The following is an 18,876-nucleotide window of genomic DNA, read 5'->3' on the forward strand; positions in this document are numbered from 1 at the left end:
CGCTCTGCAGCGCACACACGCAGCAAAAACAACGGCAGTGCAACGCGGCGCAGATCTGTGAACAATACAAATGCAGGATAACGTGACTGTCAAGTGCAAACAATAGATAAATGTCTATGGATATGCGCAGGACCAACTGCGACACGGGCAAGCGGATGCGGTCGGCGCAGCCTATTCTGTTCCGTCGCCGCGAGTATTATCACTTCCGGCAGCAACCAGCTGTTGGCGCAAATCACGCATGCGGGAGTCCATGCGCACAATGACAGCGTCGGTCTCACGCACCGCGCCGCTGCTGCCGTCAACCAGCGAAATACGTTCCATTGCAAGCCGATGCAGCTCCCGTGTAATGGGCTCAGGCGTCTCGCCGGTGGTGGTGTGCATCGCAGGTGCAAGCGACGCCGACGGTTTTGTTGCCGCCGCAGCAGCTGAGGCTGCAGCACATGCAGTGCTTTGCACCCGTCGAAGCTGTTCTCGTCGTCTTGCGAGCGCCGCCGTGAGTCGATGGTTCTGTTCCGCCAGCTCCCTGCAGCACCCCTTCATGGCCGCCACCTCCGCCGTATGCCGCTGCTCCTCGCGGTCGAGCTGCCGCTGATGCTCCGCGTCCCAGTGCGCGCGCAGCTGCCCCAGCTGCATCGCCGTCGAGGCACCGGCACCGGTGCAGGGCGACACACCGAGGAGATCGTTGGCGTTCGTTGTGGCAGAGGTGAGTTGTTGGGACCGTGCTCGACTGAAAGCTTCGTAGAGAGTCAAATAGTCTTGTTGGGCTCGTCGCTGGCGCTCCTCAGCGCGCTTCGCCTGCGACTCAGCCGCGTTTACGCGTTCCTCCAGCAGACGTGCGCGGTGTGCGATGGTGTCGTTGGCAAGCCGCACCTGCGCCCGTACTTCGTCCTCGACGCGCTGCTGCGCATCCATCAGCTGTTGCCGCGTGCGTCGGAGATCTTTCTCCATCTCGGCCAGCCTGCTCTGCTGCGCCGCAAGGTGCGCCTCAGCGGCTTCCACTGCCGCCTCGCGGGCCGTGACGGTCTGTGCCCGCCGCGCCAGCTCCACCTTCGCCGCCTTTTCCCGTTGCCGGATCGCCGACTCCAGACGGACGAGTGCGGCATTCTTCTGCCTCTCCAGTTGCTTGCGGAAGCGATCCACCTGCACAGCCTTCCATAGCTCTAAATCCCACGCGGCGCGGTACTCGACGGTGTCGCGCACGTCGGGCGAGGCTGCAGCCGCAGACGCAGCCGCATCGAGGGGGGACATTGAGGCTTTTTTCAAATGACTGGTGCAGCGGGGCTGACGGCGTGCCCCGCCCTTTGCGGCTCCTCTCCGCCGTCATCGCCGGTGCAGGGTGCACGGAGGTGTACGCCTCATTCCCTGGCGCCGACGCACCCGTCTGGAATGACCCTCCACCCGTGGCCGTCATGGAAGGGTTGTTACGCTGCTGCGCCGTGTGAGACGACGCAGTACCAGCGCTGGCCGACTTGAACGCCGTGGCCGAGCGGCGGGATCTGTCGTGACTGCCGGTGCCGCTGCTGCCGCTGCTGCTGTTGGTGCTTCTCGCGGCTGCAGCGGTGGCGGTGGCGGCGCTACATGGGTGGCGAACGTCGCCGTCCTCCTCCCTGCTGCTCATGTGTTCTGCTTCTCCTTTTTCCTCTACGTTGCTGACACGCGCTCACCTTCTTCCTTCTACTTTGTTCTTTTTCTTGTTGAACGGTGCGTGTAAAGCGCACACCCTGACGTATATATGTATGTCTCCACTCCTACCGTGACGCTCCGGGAAAGAGAAAAACAAAAGCGGAGGGAGAGGAGAAGAAGAGAAGAAATCACCTTCGAGTGAAATCACAGCTCGGCAACAGTGCGTACGTACGACACAAGGGTAAGCAGGTACCTCTATGAATGGAAGTCGTAAACCAAGAATAATAATAGTAATAGTAATAATAGTAATAGACAACGGATGTGTATGAGGAAGGATGTACGGCGGGATGAGAACAGCGAAAATACATGAAGAGGTGAAGAAGGAGCACACACCTCGCGGGATAGGTGAGTGAGTGCGGTTGTGTATATATATATATATGTGTGTGTGTGCCGGAGATATGGGTGTTCGTCTCTCTACCTCTCTTCCTTCGCTGCGTCCGACTACTTTCTCTCTTCTTTGCAGTACCGCAATGAAGCATGAAAAAGGAGAGAAAACAAAAAAGGAAGAAGAATGGAGAAGAAGGAAAAGGCGTTGCAATGCAGGCGATTTCTTCGGCTGTGGAAGTTGCGTCTGCTGCTGCGTAAACGGAAGACCAAAAACTCAGCCGGTCGAACGCACTAATCATTACCAAAAAAAAAATAGTAATAATAAACCTCAGCCACAACTCTCATTCCAACGTGGACCTTTTCGTTGCAGATAACATACGCGTCGTGCGCACACATGATTCTTCTTCTGTTTATGGGGCGCGAAAAAAGTGTTGCTGCCTGCGTGGCGGGGAGACCGAAGAAGCGGCATGGAATACATTTTACACCAACCGCTGTGCGGCACTCCTCCGGATCTTTTTCTTTTCTCGAGTGGGTTTCACAAGCAAGCACACTTGACAGCGCTTTTTTTCTTCTTCTTCTTCTTTACTCACCTATGCATATAACTGTAAGCTGGGGGTGTGGGGAGTCCTTTTCACCCGAGATGCTGGCCCGCTGCTGCGTGCGTCCGCACGTTCTTCTTCTTCTCCTGTATTCCTGTCTTGTAGTGGATGACAGCACAGCACAACACGCGCCCTTCACCCTCCCCCCCTGCTGCTGCCGATGCGCTGCGGTTCAAACGCAAGAGCAGCAGCGCGCGTCCTGCGTCAGAGAGCACGTATTTAGAGAGCCATACAAGCAAAGAAAAAAAAAAGAACACTTATTGGTTAGATCACTCACAACAACTACGCTTCTTTTCCACTTTAACACTTCATAGCAACAAAAGAAACCACGACAGGTCGGCTTCGACTATCTCGCCTTCTACAGACAACACACACACACACACACACACACAAAGGGAGAGAGACACTGGTTGGTACAGGTTATCGTCTGTGCTTCCTCTCCTTCAAAGCTCTGAGTTCGTATGCGCATTCCGGTCCACTAACCGGGAGAAGATATATATATAGTGCCAGCACCGTCGTGCGCACGCCTCCGTCGCCGTTGCACCACGCTAACAGCCATCAGCCAAATAAAAATTAATGAAAAGATGGGGGGCGCGAGAGAAAGAAAAAGGAAAGAGAAGAAAAAAAAAGTGACGTCAGCAGGTGCTCCGTGATGAGAGCTGACTCCGTCGCCGTTACACGCAGTCAGCAAGCAAGCACACACGCACCTTGCCGGCCATTTTCTACCCATACCTTCACGCCAGTTCTTTGCGTTTGCTGCTGCTTTTTGCTTCGACAGTCGCTTCCTTTTTTCCATTGAGTCACGGTTAAGCTTCGCGCTGCACGTATGCGTCGAGGGCCGACAGCATCGGACTCCCTGCGTACATGCGGTGCAGCGTCTCTGCGGCGTAGGTGTGTAAGTCTTGCGTCTGCGCCAACTCCTTCTCCTCATCCAACTTCTTCACGCCGGATTGATGTTGACGCAGCATCTCCAACGTCGTCTGCCACAGACCGTAGGCGGACCGGGCGTTGTTCGGCTCGGAGTTGAAGAGCAGCGACTGGGCGTACTCCGTCACACAGCGCGGCAGGTCGCGCTTCACGTAATACAGCTCTGCCAGACGCGCATGGGCGAAGTACGAGTCCGCATCGAAGAGCAGCACCTCCTCGGCGTAGAAGATGGCCTTGTCGATGTTGCCGAGCAGGTAGTGTAGGTTGCTCAACTCACGCAGCGTGTGCATGGAGTCACCGCGGTGCACCTCAAAAAAGGTGTGCTTTTTTTCGTCCTCGTCCGTGTAGACGAGGTCCTCCTCCAGCACGCGAATGGCCGCCTCGTAGTGCCCATCCGCCTTGTACATCGCGGAGAGTCGCTTTACACAAAAGTCATTCGTCGGCATCTCTTTGAGTACCTGCTCGTACAGCTTTTTCGCCTCGCTGGATTTCCCCTGCGCCTCCAGGCAGAGGCCGCGCAGGTGGCTCACACGCACCGACTTCTTACCAAAGCGGTTCTCCAGCAGGTTCAGGTACATGGTCGCGTTCTCGATGCGGCCGCACTCTAACGACGCGATCAACACCTGCTCGTACACCTCGTAGAGCTCACTGGAGCTGAGCCCGCTCGAGCCCCCGGCAAGGAGGTCGGTGGCTAGGAAAAGAATCTTGTTCGCATTGCGCGCCCCGCTGGCGCGGTAGTCCTGAAAGAGCCGAATCTTCTGCTGCCGAGACAGCTGCTTCAGGTCCAGCGGCGTGAGGGACTGCAGGGAGAGTTGAGAGTCGGTGTCTGCCATCATGACGGATGGACACAGAGACACAATGACGAGCGAGAGGCGGACAACCGGCGGGAGAGGTAGGGGCTTCACTGTCGGAAGTAAACAAGCCAACGAGAGAGAAAAGGAGGAAGAAAAAAAGGTTGAAAATGCACAGGGGACTTGCGTTACACGACAGTACTAAATGATCCGCCCACGATGCCAGTCCGCCACACAGCGCTGATCGAACGGTATCGGAGATGTTATTCCTTCTTTGCTATTGTTTTCCGTTGGATGCTGTGGTTCTTCACTGTGGTCGCAGTCGAGTGGCACGGTCGTTGACTCTTGTATTTTTCTTATCTTTTCCAATGTAGTGATGCAGTGGGGAGTGTGCGGGTGGGTGCGTACGTGTGTGTGTTTGCAATTAGTGTGAAAGAGCCGCGAATATACAGAAAGAAGAGAGAAAGAGAGAAACGGCGGAGGATCGTAGAGGAGTGAAGCGAGACGACACCACAAAGCCAGCGCAAAAAGCCGCGTTGCCGTCCTTTCGGCTACTGCGACACAAGCACTACAGTGCGCTACAAGAGGCGTCTTCTGGGCAGCGAGGAGCAGATATATATATGGAAGAAGAACGATTAAAAACGCGGTGAAGGCGATCCGCCAACGAAGTCGCCTGCGTCATACGAGATAACAACAGGAGAGCTGGGTGCCCTGCAGCGCCTTCGATGACGGGGCGCGTATCAGGCACCAGCCCCGAACAATGCTCTTGTGGATATGACGTGGAAAATATATATGCCAACACCTCGTGAGGATGCACGTCAAGAGGGAGAGACGAAAGCCCAAGCATGTCGTCTTACCTCATTAAATTCAGCGTCAACGACAGCAGCAAACAGAGACGACCAAACATCGCAGCAAACGCCGCTTTCAGGCCAAACCACCCAACGAGGCAGTTCCTGACACACACACACCTACCCCCCTCCGCTCGTCTGCTTCTTAAATCCACTGGAAGCGCAGCAACAGCTCTTGGCCGTTCTTGACGGAGACGCAGCCGTCCGCCATGCGGCCGCGGTCGGCCTGCCACTCCTTGTACTCGGCGTACCGACGGCGACGGCGCACTCGCTGGGCGGCGTCCTCGGCGTCCTCCGACTCCATGCCGTCTCCGTGCGAAGAAGACGGGGGGTAAGAGGTCGCAGCGGTTTCCTCGCGTGCTGCCGCCTCCAGCGACGGCCGTCGCACCAGCAGACCGCCCGCCGTCCGCGTCGCGCCCGCCTCCATTCCTCCGACGGTGCTCCTCAGCTTTCCGTCCGCCTCCGCCTCTGCGCGAATGGCAGCCTCGACGCTCTGCTGGAACGCCGTTTTTTCCCTCGCTCGCGCCGCGGCATCCGTCGCCGCTTTCTGCGCCACCCGCGCCGCCCTCTCTCGTTGCCGCCTCGCCAGTTCCGCCTCCCACGCGGCCTTCTGCTGTGCGGCCGCCGCCGCCGCCTTCGTGTCCGTCACAGCAGCAGCGGCGGCGGCGCCAGCCTTTGCGCCTCTGCGGGGGTGCGCGTTGGACCGCCCTCGCGCCGCGTCCGTCACCACCGGCAGCGGCGACGAGCCGTTGAGGATTTGACGCACGTACGCCGGCCCCTCCATCGGCTCCTCCGCCGGCCGCAGCGGGTAGTAGCGGTAGTCGAGCTGGGCGTAGCGCTTATTCGGCAGGGTAGAAGCCGAAGACGAGGACGGACCTCCGTCTGGACTCGTGCTGGCACCGGTGGTGGTGGTCGTGGCGACCTCCGATAAGATCGAGGCCCGCAGCTGACTCAGCCGCATCGGATGAAGGGCGAACTGAACAGCGCCGAGGAAGCTGCCGCTCGCGAGAAAGCGCACGAGGGCGTTGCTGTCGGACGGAAACTGCGGCAGCGCCGCCTTGCCGGTTGGCGGGTCCACCGCGGCCGAGGCGTCGTTTGTAAAGGCCGCCGTGAAGAGGTCGTAGCGGTTTACCGTGTGGATGCCGAGGAAGGGGTCGATACTGCGCAGGCCGGCCCGCTCCTTCTCTTCCTCCCCCTCCCCTTCCTCTGCCTCGCCGCCGTCCTGAAAGCGCGACTGCAGTGGCGCCACGACGAGCACGGCCGGTACCTGCGTCACGAAGAGGCCGCCAGCGACCGCCGGCAGCTGCTCCGCGTCGAGCCAGAAAACTTCCATCCGCGCAGACGGCGACCACGACCGCACCGCCCGCGTCGGCACCTTCGCGTTGCCGACCAGCGTCGTCGTGTTGTAGAACAGGGAGGTCTGCCGCAGCTGGCCGGCGAGCCGCACCGCGACGTCGAGGTGGTGGGGGAACCACATCTCATCGCTCTCGCGTAGCACAAACACAATTTTGATCGCCTGCTGGAGGGCAACGAGCTCGTGGAGGAGGTGGGCAGCGGTGTCGATCTTGCGGAGGGGGCTCGTGGCGTTGAAGTTCTCCATCGCACGCCTCCACGCCCGCAGCTGTGACTGCTGCGCCGCGCCAGTGGTGGCCGCTGCGGTGCGCCAAAGGGGAGCGGCGGCGGTCGCCTCCACCACCTCGGCGATCGTTCCAACCGGCTGCGCCGCCTCCGCACCGACCACGACGACGTTTTCCGCACGGCTGGCCGTCCCGCTACGGCCGCACAAGTACGCCTCCGCCACTGCAGCCCACGGGGCGGTCGAGAGGGTGTGCTCCTGCGCCAGGCCCCAGGCCGCCGCCACCTCGGCAGACTCGGTCACCAACGTCAACGCCGCGTTGCCCGCCTGCGTCGCGAGCGACGACAGGGCCGCCACGACCTCTTCGGAGCCGTGCGTGGTGAGACGCAGATACGCCATCGACACCGCGGCGGGCAGCACCGATCGGCCCTCTCCGTCGTCCTCCGCCGCCCTTTGCACCAACCGCAGCGTCTCCACCGCCTCCTCGGGGCGGAACACGAACTGCAGACTCGGTACTACGTGAAAGGTCACGGGATCGACGTAGCGCACCGGCATCTCACTCAGCACCCACGTGCGCAGCTCCATATAGCTTACGCTACCGAGTTCGGCCTGCTTTGGGTAGGGCAGCGGAACGGACAGCGGGGCGGCAGCGACAAAGGAGCCGGGGATCACCTGTGCCTTGTGCACGCTGCTGTGAAAAAGGACGAGCGACGGCAGCCGTGTCGCAAGGCCGTTTAAGACCAGGTCCACGAGACGTCGCTCCGTGACTGCTGCGGGCACGCGGAACTCGTGCACCCGCAGCACCGCCGGCGGGATGTCAGTCGCTAGCTGGCGTACCTTGTGTCGAACAGCGTCAACAACATCCACTTCTACGCTTTCATCAGTGAAGAGAATCAAAACTGGCTGCGTTGCCTGGGGTGAGGCGGGAGACGGCTCTGCGAGCAGCTCCAGTAAAGTGGACGCGCTCGTCAGGTTAAATGGTCGCTCCGTCGCAACCACCGCGGCCTCGTCGAGCGCGACGTCTGCAGCGCCGGTCACGTGAGACAGACAGCACAGTAACACAAGCAATGCGCTGAGGACGATCTGATGGAGGCGTCGCCGCGACCCCGAAGATGTGTGTAGCATAGTGAAGCCAGATAACACGAGCGACGACGGTGTTTAGGAAAAAAAAAAGACGGTCTGCAACTCTGCGCAGAGCTGTAGATGAAAAAAGGGAAAATAAATACTGTGCAGTGGTTGACTCCGCGCCGATAGACACGTCGGACGTGGTCTGCTGTACGTGCGCCTGAGAACAGCAGCAAGATACCAAAAAGCGTTGATGGAGACCTTCTTGTGCGGGTGCGAGTGGGCGGGGTGTAGGAGACGTGATGGCAGTTCTTCTTTTTAGCTCTGCTAATGGATCAAGAAGAAGGAGAGGCGGAAGAGATGGTAGAGGAAGGGAGAGAAGGAGTTCAGCACGGCGTACGCAAGAAACAAAGGGAAAGAGGGCGGGGGGCCGCTATTGTCCGTCGTCGTCGTCGCCTGTGCGGAAGGGACATGGAGTCCATCCTCCTACTTCACGCAGAGTGTGCCCCGCCGCGCTGGAGAGACCTTTAAAACAAAGAAAAGAAAGAAAAGAGTGAGAGCAGCGAGCTGTCAGACCGTTGTGCTCTGGGAGAGAGAGAGGGGGAGAGAGACGCACCAGCCATACGGTCCGCTCTTGTACCTGTACTACTATCGTTTCCTTGCTTCGAAAAGCCACAACCAACGAAGTTCGCGAGCGGTTAACAGAAAGAAAAACTCTAGTCGACTACTCTCAGATCAGGAAGGAAGGAAGAAGAAAGGAGAAAGGAGAAAGATCAATAAAGTGCAAAACAGTGTCGTTACATCCCTGTATCGTTTTCATTTTCCTTTAAGGGTAGACGGCGTCATTTTCTTTTTGTATTTATTTTTGAACCAATGAGAACTTTACGAAAGGGAGTTTCTTGCAGACTCAGATCGTCTGCATTTCCACCTCGTGGGGTTGGAAAAGGGGCGGGACGGCGGGGAAACAGAAAACAGCCTTTCCTGGAGAGAGGTCGACTGGAGGGGAGAGAAGGAGAAAGGGATAGTAGTACAACATGAAGCTTTCGATTCATCTCCCGGCGATTTTTTCCTGGCGCAAGCTCTCAAAAAAAAACCCCAAAGCCGCAGTGAATGGCGACGTCTCCGTTGCCGCCTGACCCCGTCTTCTTATTTTCCGCCGTCACAAGAACGGGAAGACGAGACCGCACGTTAAAGAACACACAGAGCAAAGCGAAGGAAAAGAAAACGTTTACAGTCGGCGCACATCGGAAAAAAGCACAGCACACAGCCGTGAGACAGAGAGGGGGAGAGAAACATAGAGAGAGAGAGAGCACCGATTGATGTGCAAGTAAACAAAAACAGAAAGACGAGCGCGGATGCCTCTTCCTCGACGTCTTTTGCGCATACCCGTTTGGGGTAGAAGAGGAACGAGACGCGTTAAACCGCGGTGCAGGGAAGCGTGCACGCCGCCGCCGTCTACCCTTCCTTCTTTCTCTCCCGCGAACACAACGGTCTTTGCTACTCGCTCGCCCGCCTCTTGCGGGGTCACCTCGATACATTCCATTTCTATTTTTTTCTTTCTCTATATATTTTATTATCTTCGATCTGCTGCGACTTCGGGAAGTCTCGCGGGCGTGAGAACCAACACGCGTCGCTTTCTCTGTTTGAGTAATAGTACGTTAAGTGGGGGAGATTTGCGACCCGCCCCGGAAAAGGACGGACGGCGAGAGAAGAAATTAAATGATAGTGAATAACAAGTGAGAACTCCAAAGCTGGACGGTGTTCTGCATCCCTCCCTGTGTCAATTACGGTGCCGTGTTGCGTCGCTTCGTCGCTCTACTCGTCTTCCCGCTTCTGATTTGTTTGTTTTCTTCTTCGCTAACCCAACGTACGATTCGTGCCCCACGCGGCGCAGACAATCGTGTTGATGGGCGATGCAAATTCCAGCACACCGCTCGATAGCCGTAGCACAAGCGGTGGGAGCACCCACCTGGTGCTAAGACGTCAGTGCGCGACGCACCCCCTACAGTGGGGGAGAGGGGGAAGGCAAAACCAACCCAAGAGGGAGCGACATCGGGAAGAGAACTCACCAAACGAAGGGAGTAAAACAAAAGAAATAGGAGTTTGAAAAGACGAGTCGTTTTCCTGGCACTTCTCACATACACACACACGCGCCGTCAGCTTCACAGAGACGACGTAGCCGCCTTGCGCTTGTCCGCGCCGAGGGTGACGATGTTGTAGCACACCTCACGGGCCTTCACAAAGGACGGGATGGGTAGGAACTCAAAACTGGAGTGGAAGTTGTGGGCGCCGGTAAAGAAGTTTGGTGTCAGCAGTCCCTGTGCGGAGAGGGCGGCGCCGTCCGTCCCCCCACGCATGGGGATGATATTCGGCTTCACCTTCGCCTTCTCCAGCGCCTCTAGCAGCAGGTCGATCGCAGTGCGGTCGCCTTTGATGGAGTTGGCGATGTTGGCGTACACGTCCTCGATCTGGATCTCCACCTTGCCTGTGGGGTACTTTGCCTGCACCGCCTTCGCCACCTCCAGCATGCGTGACTTCCGCATCGCATACTTCGCCACGTCGTGTTCACGCACCATCGCCTGCAGGTGCGCCTCCGTCGAGTTGGCCGTCATCTTCGAAAACCACCAGTAGCCCTCCCGCAGCTCCGTGCACTCGGGCGTCTCGTCGCGGCTGAAGTGCGCAATGTAGTCCATCGCCATCAGCAGCGGGTTCACCAGCACGCCCTTCGCTGACATGGGGTGCGCCGCCACGCCCGTGAACCTCAACTCCGCCATGGCGGCGTTGAAGCACTCATACACCACCTCACCGAGCTCGCAGCAGTCGAGCGTGTAGGCGAAGTCAACGTTGAAGCGCTCCTTCACATCCAGCTTCTTCGCACCCGCCAAGCCAATCTCCTCGTCCGGCACAAAGCATACCACGATGTCGCCATGCCGCTCCGTGCTGGAGTCGAGGTGAACGATCATGTCCATCACGGAGGTGATGGCGGCCTTGTCATCCGCGCCCAGCACACTCGTGCCATCGCTGAACAGAATATCTTGGTTCTCGTACTTGCGCAGCTCGGGGTGCTCCGCCACGCGCATCCAGAGGTCCTTCTCCCTGTTCAGGCAGACATCGCCGCCCGTGTAGTGGATCTTCTGCGCCTTCACATCAGGGCACAGGCCGCTGTCGAAGGTGTCGAGGTGGCAGATGAAGCCGATGCGCGGCGCTCCCGACACGTTGCCAGGCTTCACCGCCGTCACCGTGGCGTGTGTGTCGCACACAACGTTCTGCAGGCCCGCCGCCTTCAGCTCCTTCGCCAGCAAGTCCGCCAGCACCTGCTGACCGGGCGTCGAGGGCAGGCACTTGCCAAGGTTGTCAGGGTTACTCTGCGTGGTGATGGCGGAGTACCGCATGAAGCGCTCCTCCAGGCGCTGCTCGATGGGCCGGAGAGACATGCGGGTAAATGCACGGAGGGCCGACTCTGCTGCTTTTGAAAACACACAGAAGGAAAAAGAAGCACTTCTGCGAAGGAGTGACGCGCAGCTTCGAAGGCAACGACAACAACAATAATAAATCGATAAGGTAACTCGAAAGCGACAAAAAGAGAAGAAATGAAATGAGAAAGACGACCGTCCTTTGGATGGGGAAAGCGCACCGCAGTATCGGCAAAGGCAAAGAAGAAAAAGACAGCGGAGACAGCGGAGACAGCGGAGACAGCGGAGACAGCGGAGACGTGAGAAAGAGAACGAAGCAAATACCTATCGCAACAAGAGTCTGGCGGAGGCAGCGTCAACAACGTCCTTGCCCTTTGATCCCCTCGCAGACGGAGAAGATCGCCCCACACCCCCTAAAGCGGGGAGAAGGAGGGGGGAAGGAAATGAAACGAACACCACAGGCATTAGAACAAGGTAAAGTGTTTCTTTTCACGGTCACCTGCTTCACATCATCGCTTGCGAGGGGGGAGGGGGAGGGCTTCTGCTGCTGCAGTGGCTTCTCAGTACCACAGCTCAGCCAACTTGCGGTGCCGCCGTGGTCGCCTTCGCTGTTCGTTCGCTTACTATCATTATTACTATTGCGTGCTCCTTTTCTTGATTTGAAATGAGAGTCTCTACATCGAGCGAATGGATCTCACAGAAACCCAAACAGAAGAAGAAAAGATTGACTTACATCACCGTACGCAACAACTTGCACAGCGAGAAACAGAAGGGTCTTACAACACTAACTTTACATCGTTCAGACGCACAGCAATTGCACTCGCGACGAGCGACAACACACACACACATACAGAGAGAGAGAGAGAGCGCGAATATGAGTTGCGTGATTGCATGAAGACGACAACAGCTGCCTTCTCCTCTGTTGTTGTTATTTGTGGTGGTTGCTGCTTCGAGGCAGTTTGTCCGTCTCACCTCGCTGCTGACTAGTACTCCACGAAGTGCTGCACCGCCTCCACTGCGGACGCCTCTGTGCCACGCAGACCTTTCAAATACTGCACCACTCGCGGTGGTTGCGTCGCGGCATCCTGCAACGTCTGCGTCTCCGAGTCCTTCATCGGGTCTGCCTGCGTCGTCGCCTCCCGTCGATAGTGCGAGGCCGCCGTCTGCGCCGCGTGCGTGCGCATCTGCATCATGTTCGCCAGCTTCAGCGCGTGCCGGCGCAAGTCCCACTCGTTCCAGAAGTAGTGGTGGTTGATGTAGGCGTCCACCTGCCCCGTCTGCGTGCCGCAGTCCGCCCTCCTGTCCGCGGTCTGCGTGTTCGCCGCGATATCCGACACCTTCTCCACACTGCGGGCCCCCTCGAGGTAGAGCTCCCCCGGTAGCTCATCCGCCAGCCCCATCACCAGCGACACGGACGGTTCCGCAGGGTGGAAGACACGCAAGCAGCCGTGCACGTACCTCCACGGGTCGGCCGCGAAGGCCCGCGTGGCCGCCGCATCGGCGAAGAGGAAGCGAAGCGGGCGGGCGAGGGCGGCTTCACCCGTGCCGCCGCTCACCTCCATGCAGCCGAGCGACGCATCGCCCGGGGCCGCTGCAGGCGACGAGGCAGCATCGGCGGATGGGAGTTGCCCTGTCTGCCCAGGCAGCAGCAGCCCCGATACCGGACGGCCCTCGATGTACTGCACCGGGCAGTACCCACGCATGGCACACAGGGACTGCGGGTAGAGCTGAGCGACAGCGGCGTCGACGGTGTGCAGAGGCAGCTCGGTGTAATAGCGGACGTGTACGCCGGCCGGTAGTCTGCGGCGAGTGGTTTCGGCGTCTAAGATGGCGTTGACCTCCGCCGCTAAGGCACCGGCAGTCGTCGTAGTTGCGGAAGAAGGGGGAGGGTGAGCCGACGCAGCAGCCGCAGAAGCAGCTTTCTTGTTCGCGTTCTCCCGCGCAAGGGCGTCCTCAGCCGCGTTCGTCGGCAACGTCGACGCGTAGCCCTCCCGCGAATCCGACACCATTTGCAAGAGGGAGGCGTAGTAGCTGTACTCCTCCGCGCACTTCATGCCGAGTTCGTAGGCGTCCGCCAGTTCCATGAATTTGGGGAAGACGACTTTCTTCGGTGCCGCCTCCGATGGCGCACCACCACCGCCGTTGTTGTCGGTGTTGTTGTTTGCTGCCGCCGCGGTGGGGTGTCGGCGGCTCGGCGTCAGCAGCTCCCGCAGTTCACTTAGCGTCGTCTGGTACGGCGCCAACACCTTTTCCGCGACGCAGTCACGCAGTTGCCGCAGACCGCACTGTGCGCACTTCAGCACGTGCAGCATCAACAGCAAATGATGGTACTCCTCCCGCAGCACGTTCATGGCCGCCGTGACCAACGCGCAGGTCGGGGACGTAAGCAGCGCCCGTGTTTGGCAAATGCGCGGCTCCAGGCTGGCGAGGGCATCGTTGCATTTTTTCTCCAGCAACGACAGCGGCGTGTCCGCGGTGGCGGCGAGCGGGGCCATGTCCACCCCGCCGCACCGACCCGTTTCTTTTTGGTAGAGCCGGAGACCCCAGGCGATGCGGCGGAGCTGGCGCAGCTGCCCGGCTCTCTCGACCCGGTCCTGCCGCAGGAACCCCGCCATCTGCGCGCGGGGCAAGGCGGCGCTGACGGCAAAGATGGCCTCGCCGTAAGCCGGGTCGCTGCTCGGCGACGTTTGCGCCGCCGCAGCGGCAGCCGACGACGGCACGAGTGGGGAGCCGCGGCCGTAGTGGTGAATGAGACTGATGGCCAGCGCGGCCCAGACCTGCTCCGCCGTGGTCAGGCCAGACTCCATCGACAGCAGCGCCTCCTCCAGCTGCACCGCGATCGCCTCCTTCTTCACGGCGGCCTGTTGAGCCTGCTCTGCGTGCGAGGTGCGGAGGTTATCGCAGCGGACTTGCAGGGACAAGGTAGAAAGACACGGTAGGCTGCAGCGGTGCAGCAGGTAGTCAACCATGTCGTCCGCCTGCTGCTCAATGGCGGTGACCGTGGAGGCGACGCTACCCGCCTCATCGAGGCCTTCCTTGTTGTTCAGCAGCCACAGTCGAGTGAGCAGAGCGGTGAGGTCGGTCGTCACGGCAGAACTCATGGGGCGTTCGCCGGCCTTTTTGTGGTAGCGAGACGCCGTCTCCTGCGCTGCGATAGGAATAACGTCCATAGTATGTATATTGCGTGTTGGTGTGTTGATGCGACAGACACCGCAATCGATGCTCTTGCTGGAAAGGTAGAAACACGAACGGGGAAGTAGCCAAAGGCGGCGAGCTTCGATAACGCGAGAAAGAAAGAAAGAGAAGAGGGGGGAGGTTTGCTTTGTGTTGTTGTTTCGTGGGGGGTGGGGAAGGAAGCCGCAAGATCCACGTCGAAGAGGGAGAAGCAGGGCAGGAAACACCGAGGACGGCAACGACACCACATGCGCACAGGAGGCACCGTAACGGTTCTTCTTCCCTTTTTTTTTTGGTTGTTGCTGCTGCGGATGTGGTTCTTTTGGCCTTGTCAGCGGTGCATTAATGGTTGCCGTTATATATTTCTCTTCCTCACATCGGTGCGTGTGCGTGTGTGTGTGTGTTCCGTACAGAATGGACCTTTGGTTGATCGAATAAGACAGCTGATCCCCCGCAAGCACACGTAGGGCTGTTGAATACGGTTCTCCTTCCCTTTCCTCCCACTCTGTTTGCTGTCTTTGAGGATAAGAGTGAGGAAGCCCACTTCCTCCAACACGTTCCTAAAAGGTGGCGGCCACCAAGGTATGGCCCGCAGCAACGCAACACAGTCATTTCCACCTCAGGGCGCCCTACACTCATCATACATTGCTATAACGAAGTCTCTGCTGCAGTGAGAAGAAGAAGAGGAGCTGTACATCCGCAATCAAGAAAGAAAAGAATAATAACAACGGTACAGCTATCTGAAAGCGTTGGCGTCGACACCGCTGATCCCTGTAACACACACGTATGCAGACGCTTCTCACGTCAGTCTCGCCCGCTACGGTCGGTGGATCAATGCGTCGACTGTCGCTGGAAAGGGCGAAGACGTGGAGGCGGGGGCGGTGTGTGCCGTCGCCGTGGGCATGGAAGAAGAAGGACGCAATCGAAGTCGCGGGATGTGATATGTAGCTGCCCCGCCGGCGGAAAACCAACGCAGCGCCGCCGCATCGCCGCTTCCGCCTCTGGCCTCGTTCCCCATCATCCCGTTGAGTGGGGGGGCGCCGTGCTTGGACGTCGTCGACGTGATGGCGGGTCGCTCAGGTGTTCGCTGCAACGAGTACCACGCCTCAAAGCTGTTCAGGAGGGTCCGACGACGCCGTGTGAGCTGTGCCGCCGCGGCCTCGTAGGCGTCCTTCGCCGCGGTCACCTTATCAGGGGCCACCGCCGTGGTCAGACGCTGCCGCAGTGCCGCCACGGCTGCCTCGTCCTGCCGCACAAAGTGCGCCAGTTGACGGCCCTCCGCTGTGTCGGTGACGTATCCGTCGAAGGCGATCGCCTCCGCACTCTTCGGTGGTGCGGGTGTGGAGAGAGGAAGCGACCATCCAGCAGCAGCAGCAGCTGCAGCTGACCCAGCGTCGGGTTGCTCTTGTGGGTGTTGCGGTGGTGTCGGCGCGGGTGATAGCGACGTGAGGTAAGCCCGCCGTGCATCGGCGTGCTGCGTGCGGCGCACCCTCTCCCCAGAAGGGAGGGGCGACCGCAAACTCAACGGGGTGCTTGTCGTCGCGGGCACACCCGTCGAGGGCGCCCCGCCCTGCTCCGCGGCACTGCCCACACGCCCGGCGGCTGGGTTGGTGCCTTCTCGCGTCTCTGCAGTGGAGGACACGGCGGCCTCCTCCGTCTCTGTCGCTTCCTCCAACGTGCTCAGCATCCACGAGACGGCGGTTGTGTTGGGCGACGCCGGCCACGCAGAAGCCTGCCGGCCCGCCGGCGCAGCCCGTGCGGGGGATGCTCTCGGCGCTGCCGCTGCCGCTGCTGCTGTGGCTGTGGTGGTCTCTTGAGATGGGGCAGGCGCACTGCCGTAGCCGACGCCGCAGTCCGCCGTCACCCACGTAGGGCTGAGCTCCTCGAGCAATCCTGTTTGATCGAGACGCCCACCAGCACCAGCAGAAGTAGTAACACCGGCGTTGACAGGCGAACTCGCAGATGATGCGTGGGAGTTCGCGCCCGACTTCTGCGACGGTGATCGATGCCTTTCCAGGGTGGCGTCCGTCAGCGCATTCTCCGTGCCGTGTCGCACCTGACTTGTACGCTGCCGCTCCTGCGCCGGAGAAGCCGAGAAGGCGCCTTTGGCGAGGGACGAGAGATGCGAGGAGCGGGAACTCGACCGGCGCGACGTTCCGGCAGCCGTCCCATTCCAGAAGGCAGCCGCCACCGTGCCGGCTCGTGCAGCGCGCAGGTCGGCCATGGCAGCGCACAGCCGCATATCACGCTCCACCACCTGACGGCGCAGCAGCTCAAAGCAGGTGTTCATCTCCTCAATTGTCGTGACGGGTAGCATTGGCAGCCGGCCGGCGATGAAGTCTACGACGGACACGTGCAGGGACGCACTGGCCGGAGACATGGGCCAGGGAAAGGGGGAAGGGGGCGAAGGCGGTGATGGCGCCTCCGTCGCTGCTGCGTCCACAGGGCCGTCATAACGGTCGCACTTCATTCGAGAAGACGACGACGCAGACGGAGCAGCACCGGCTTTCGTGCGCGAAGCGTGGGCGGCTGTCGAAGCGGTACCCGCCCTCGCCTTCTCCTCCGCCGTGCGGCGTAACGCCTCTGCCGCGAGCAGCGCGTTTCGCCGGTTCAACTCCACCTGCATGCGCACATCGCTTTGCAGGGTGGCGACCTGTCGCTGCAGCTGACGCACCTGGGCGGCCGAGTCGGGGGTGCGGTGTGCGTTGGACTGCTCCGGCACGCACAAGAGCTGCCGCGCCAGCCGAAGCGTCGTAAGAGACTCCGACAGGTGTGCGTGCTCGGACCGAACGTGGGCGATGACGACGGTGTGGCAGGCACCGCCAAGATAACCCTTCAACAGCACCGTCAGCTTACACTGTCGGTACTGCAGGAAGGACGCGGAGGAGAAATAGCCAGCAGAAGAAGAAACGGCTGCGGATTTGGTCAAGGGTTGGGTATCGCGACCGACTTGGCGGCGGCCCTCCCGCGCTGCTGCGTCGACGAGCCCTACGATCACCGCCCGCAGCGCGATCAGAGACGGACGAACGGCGGCTTCCTCCGCACGGCAGCGCCCTCCCGGCGCTGTCACGCCACTCAGAGAACTACTTCCGTTACTACCGACAGCAACAGTAGTAGTAGCTGACGTATTTGTGGAGGTGGTGTGCACGCTAGCGAGGTCGACAAGATGCAAATGCGCGTGTCGTACCGCTGCCACCTCGTTCCCCTCCTCCGTCACATCCACCTCCTCCGCGAGAACGTCGACCATCACGATCACATGGCCAAACGAGTTTGCGCGCGACGCCTGAGCACGACGGCAGCGATGCACGAGGGTGATGGCCTCATTCGCACTGCCACACGATCGCTGCGCCACCCCCCGGATCACCACCTCGCCGTGCCTGTCCATCGCAATAAACGGCGTTGACGACGCAGCGGCAGCACCGGCTGTACTACTACTCGTTGCGGACCCCCCTGGCGCTGTGGAGAACGCTGGAGAGGGGGGAGAGGACGGGGATGGAAGAGAAGAAGATGTGGGCCGCGCCGCGGCCACGAAGGCGTTGACCAGATCGACATCGCCGGCACCGACCTCGGCGAGCAAATCCACCACGCACTCGCCTTGCAGCAGCAGGCAGGACAGCGTCACCTCGTGCCGCATGGATGCCATCACTGCTGCCTCTGTGGGTGCTGCGGGTGTTGCTGGTGCACTGTCTGAGGCGTCAGGCCGCCCCCACGGCACGCCCACTGCTGCTGCTGCTGAGGAGGAGGAGGTCGACATGGCAGCAAACAGCGCGAGAAACACACGCGCGCACAGCCCCGGCTCATCTCCGTCGCCGAACGCCGTCGACGTCTTGCCCGATCCCTGCTCCCCGCAGCACAGCACCGTGACATCTCTCCCCTCCAACAGGTAATCCGCCGCACAAGCCTGCGCCGTCGCTGCGAGAAAGGCGGCGGTGTCTGCATCGTGCAGGTCCGACACAACTCCGTCCAGCGCAAAACTCTGAGGCTGTTGAAAGGGCCGTCGCGGCATGGGTGGGTGGGGAGGACGGGGCGGTTCTTCCAACGCTGCCGCCGCCGCGGCGCCTCCTTTACGGGCACGCCTTGGCGACTGCGGACTGGGAAGCGAGGAGCCACTCACCGAGGAGCTCACGCACGATATGGACGAGGGCCCGCCGGCGCCGCAGTGAAGAGTGTGCTCCGCGGCGTCCACGCGGACGCACGCAACGTCGCCCGCGGCTGCGCACGGCCGCACACGCGCGTAGACGCAAATGTGCTCCGGCGGGGTGCAAATACCCCTCGCGTACATCCAGAAGTCGCCAGAACTGAAGAGAGAAAAGAAGAAAGAAGAAGATACGTATCTAAGTATTTCGTTCAAAGCTATACTACGCACACTTGCAGAGCGAGACAGGTTCTACGACTTCAATAGGTACATTGAATTGAAGACTTGTGTGGTCGCCGTTGCGGTTGTTGGAATGGAGAACAAGGAAGAAAGGACAC

The 18,876-nt window shown here is 60.0% G+C and overlaps 7 protein-coding genes across 9 annotated transcripts; all 7 read right to left on the bottom strand.

Annotated features, from left to right (window-relative positions):
* Window positions 1-171: 171 nt before the first annotated feature.
* ABB37_07866 (hypothetical protein) lies at window positions 172-2,139 on the bottom strand (the record flags this gene model as incomplete). The annotated part of the gene is made up of 1 exon (XM_015806656.1): window positions 172-2,139. Exon 1 carries the CDS (start codon window positions 1,246-1,248, stop codon window positions 172-174), a length of 1,077 nt encoding a protein of 358 aa, XP_015654527.1. The 5' UTR covers window positions 1,249-2,139.
* A 1,276-nt stretch (window positions 2,140-3,415) lies between these two features.
* On the bottom strand, window positions 3,416-4,688 carry ABB37_07867 (putative mitochondrial hypothetical protein; the record flags this gene model as incomplete). The annotated part of the gene is made up of 1 exon (XM_015806657.1): window positions 3,416-4,688. The coding sequence occupies exon 1, from the start codon at window positions 4,370-4,372 to the stop codon at window positions 3,416-3,418; it is 957 nt and encodes a 318-aa protein (XP_015654528.1). The 5' UTR covers window positions 4,373-4,688.
* Window positions 4,689-5,320: 632 nt separating this feature from the next.
* ABB37_07868 (hypothetical protein) lies at window positions 5,321-8,144 on the bottom strand (the record flags this gene model as incomplete). 2 transcript variants are annotated; one of them, XM_015806659.1, is made up of 1 exon in its annotated part: window positions 5,321-8,144. In XM_015806659.1, exon 1 carries the CDS (start codon window positions 7,874-7,876, stop codon window positions 5,321-5,323), a length of 2,556 nt encoding a protein of 851 aa, XP_015654530.1. In that variant the 5' UTR covers window positions 7,877-8,144. The 2 variants fall into 2 exon arrangements, with proteins under 2 accessions (XP_015654530.1, XP_015654529.1); XM_015806658.1 differs by having other exon boundaries at window positions 5,321-8,141.
* Window positions 8,145-8,658: 514 nt separating this feature from the next.
* ABB37_07869 (hypothetical protein) lies at window positions 8,659-8,962 on the bottom strand (the record flags this gene model as incomplete). The annotated part of the gene is made up of 1 exon (XM_015806660.1): window positions 8,659-8,962. The coding sequence occupies exon 1, from the start codon at window positions 8,866-8,868 to the stop codon at window positions 8,659-8,661; it is 210 nt and encodes a 69-aa protein (XP_015654531.1). The 5' UTR covers window positions 8,869-8,962.
* Window positions 8,963-9,978: 1,016 nt separating this feature from the next.
* ABB37_07870 (peptidase t putativepeptidase T putative metallo-peptidase ClanMH family M20B) lies at window positions 9,979-11,430 on the bottom strand (the record flags this gene model as incomplete). The annotated part of the gene is made up of 1 exon (XM_015806661.1): window positions 9,979-11,430. Exon 1 carries the CDS (start codon window positions 11,248-11,250, stop codon window positions 9,979-9,981), a length of 1,272 nt encoding a protein of 423 aa, XP_015654532.1. The 5' UTR covers window positions 11,251-11,430.
* A 782-nt stretch (window positions 11,431-12,212) lies between these two features.
* ABB37_07871 (hypothetical protein) lies at window positions 12,213-14,504 on the bottom strand (the record flags this gene model as incomplete). 2 transcript variants are annotated; one of them, XM_015806663.1, is made up of 1 exon in its annotated part: window positions 12,213-14,504. In XM_015806663.1, the coding sequence occupies exon 1, from the start codon at window positions 14,397-14,399 to the stop codon at window positions 12,213-12,215; it is 2,187 nt and encodes a 728-aa protein (XP_015654534.1). In that variant the 5' UTR covers window positions 14,400-14,504. The 2 variants fall into 2 exon arrangements, with proteins under 2 accessions (XP_015654534.1, XP_015654533.1); XM_015806662.1 differs by having other exon boundaries at window positions 12,213-14,458.
* Window positions 14,505-15,220: 716 nt separating this feature from the next.
* ABB37_07872 (hypothetical protein) lies at window positions 15,221-18,685 on the bottom strand (the record flags this gene model as incomplete). The annotated part of the gene is made up of 1 exon (XM_015806664.1): window positions 15,221-18,685. The coding sequence occupies one exon, from the start codon at window positions 18,683-18,685 to the stop codon at window positions 15,221-15,223; it is 3,465 nt and encodes a 1,154-aa protein (XP_015654535.1).
* Window positions 18,686-18,876: the final 191 nt, after the last annotated feature.

The sequence above is a fragment of the Leptomonas pyrrhocoris genome (assembly GCF_001293395.1).
Source record: "Leptomonas pyrrhocoris isolate H10 chromosome Unknown, whole genome shotgun sequence".
Lineage (NCBI taxonomy): Eukaryota > Euglenozoa > Kinetoplastea > Trypanosomatida > Trypanosomatidae > Leptomonas > Leptomonas pyrrhocoris.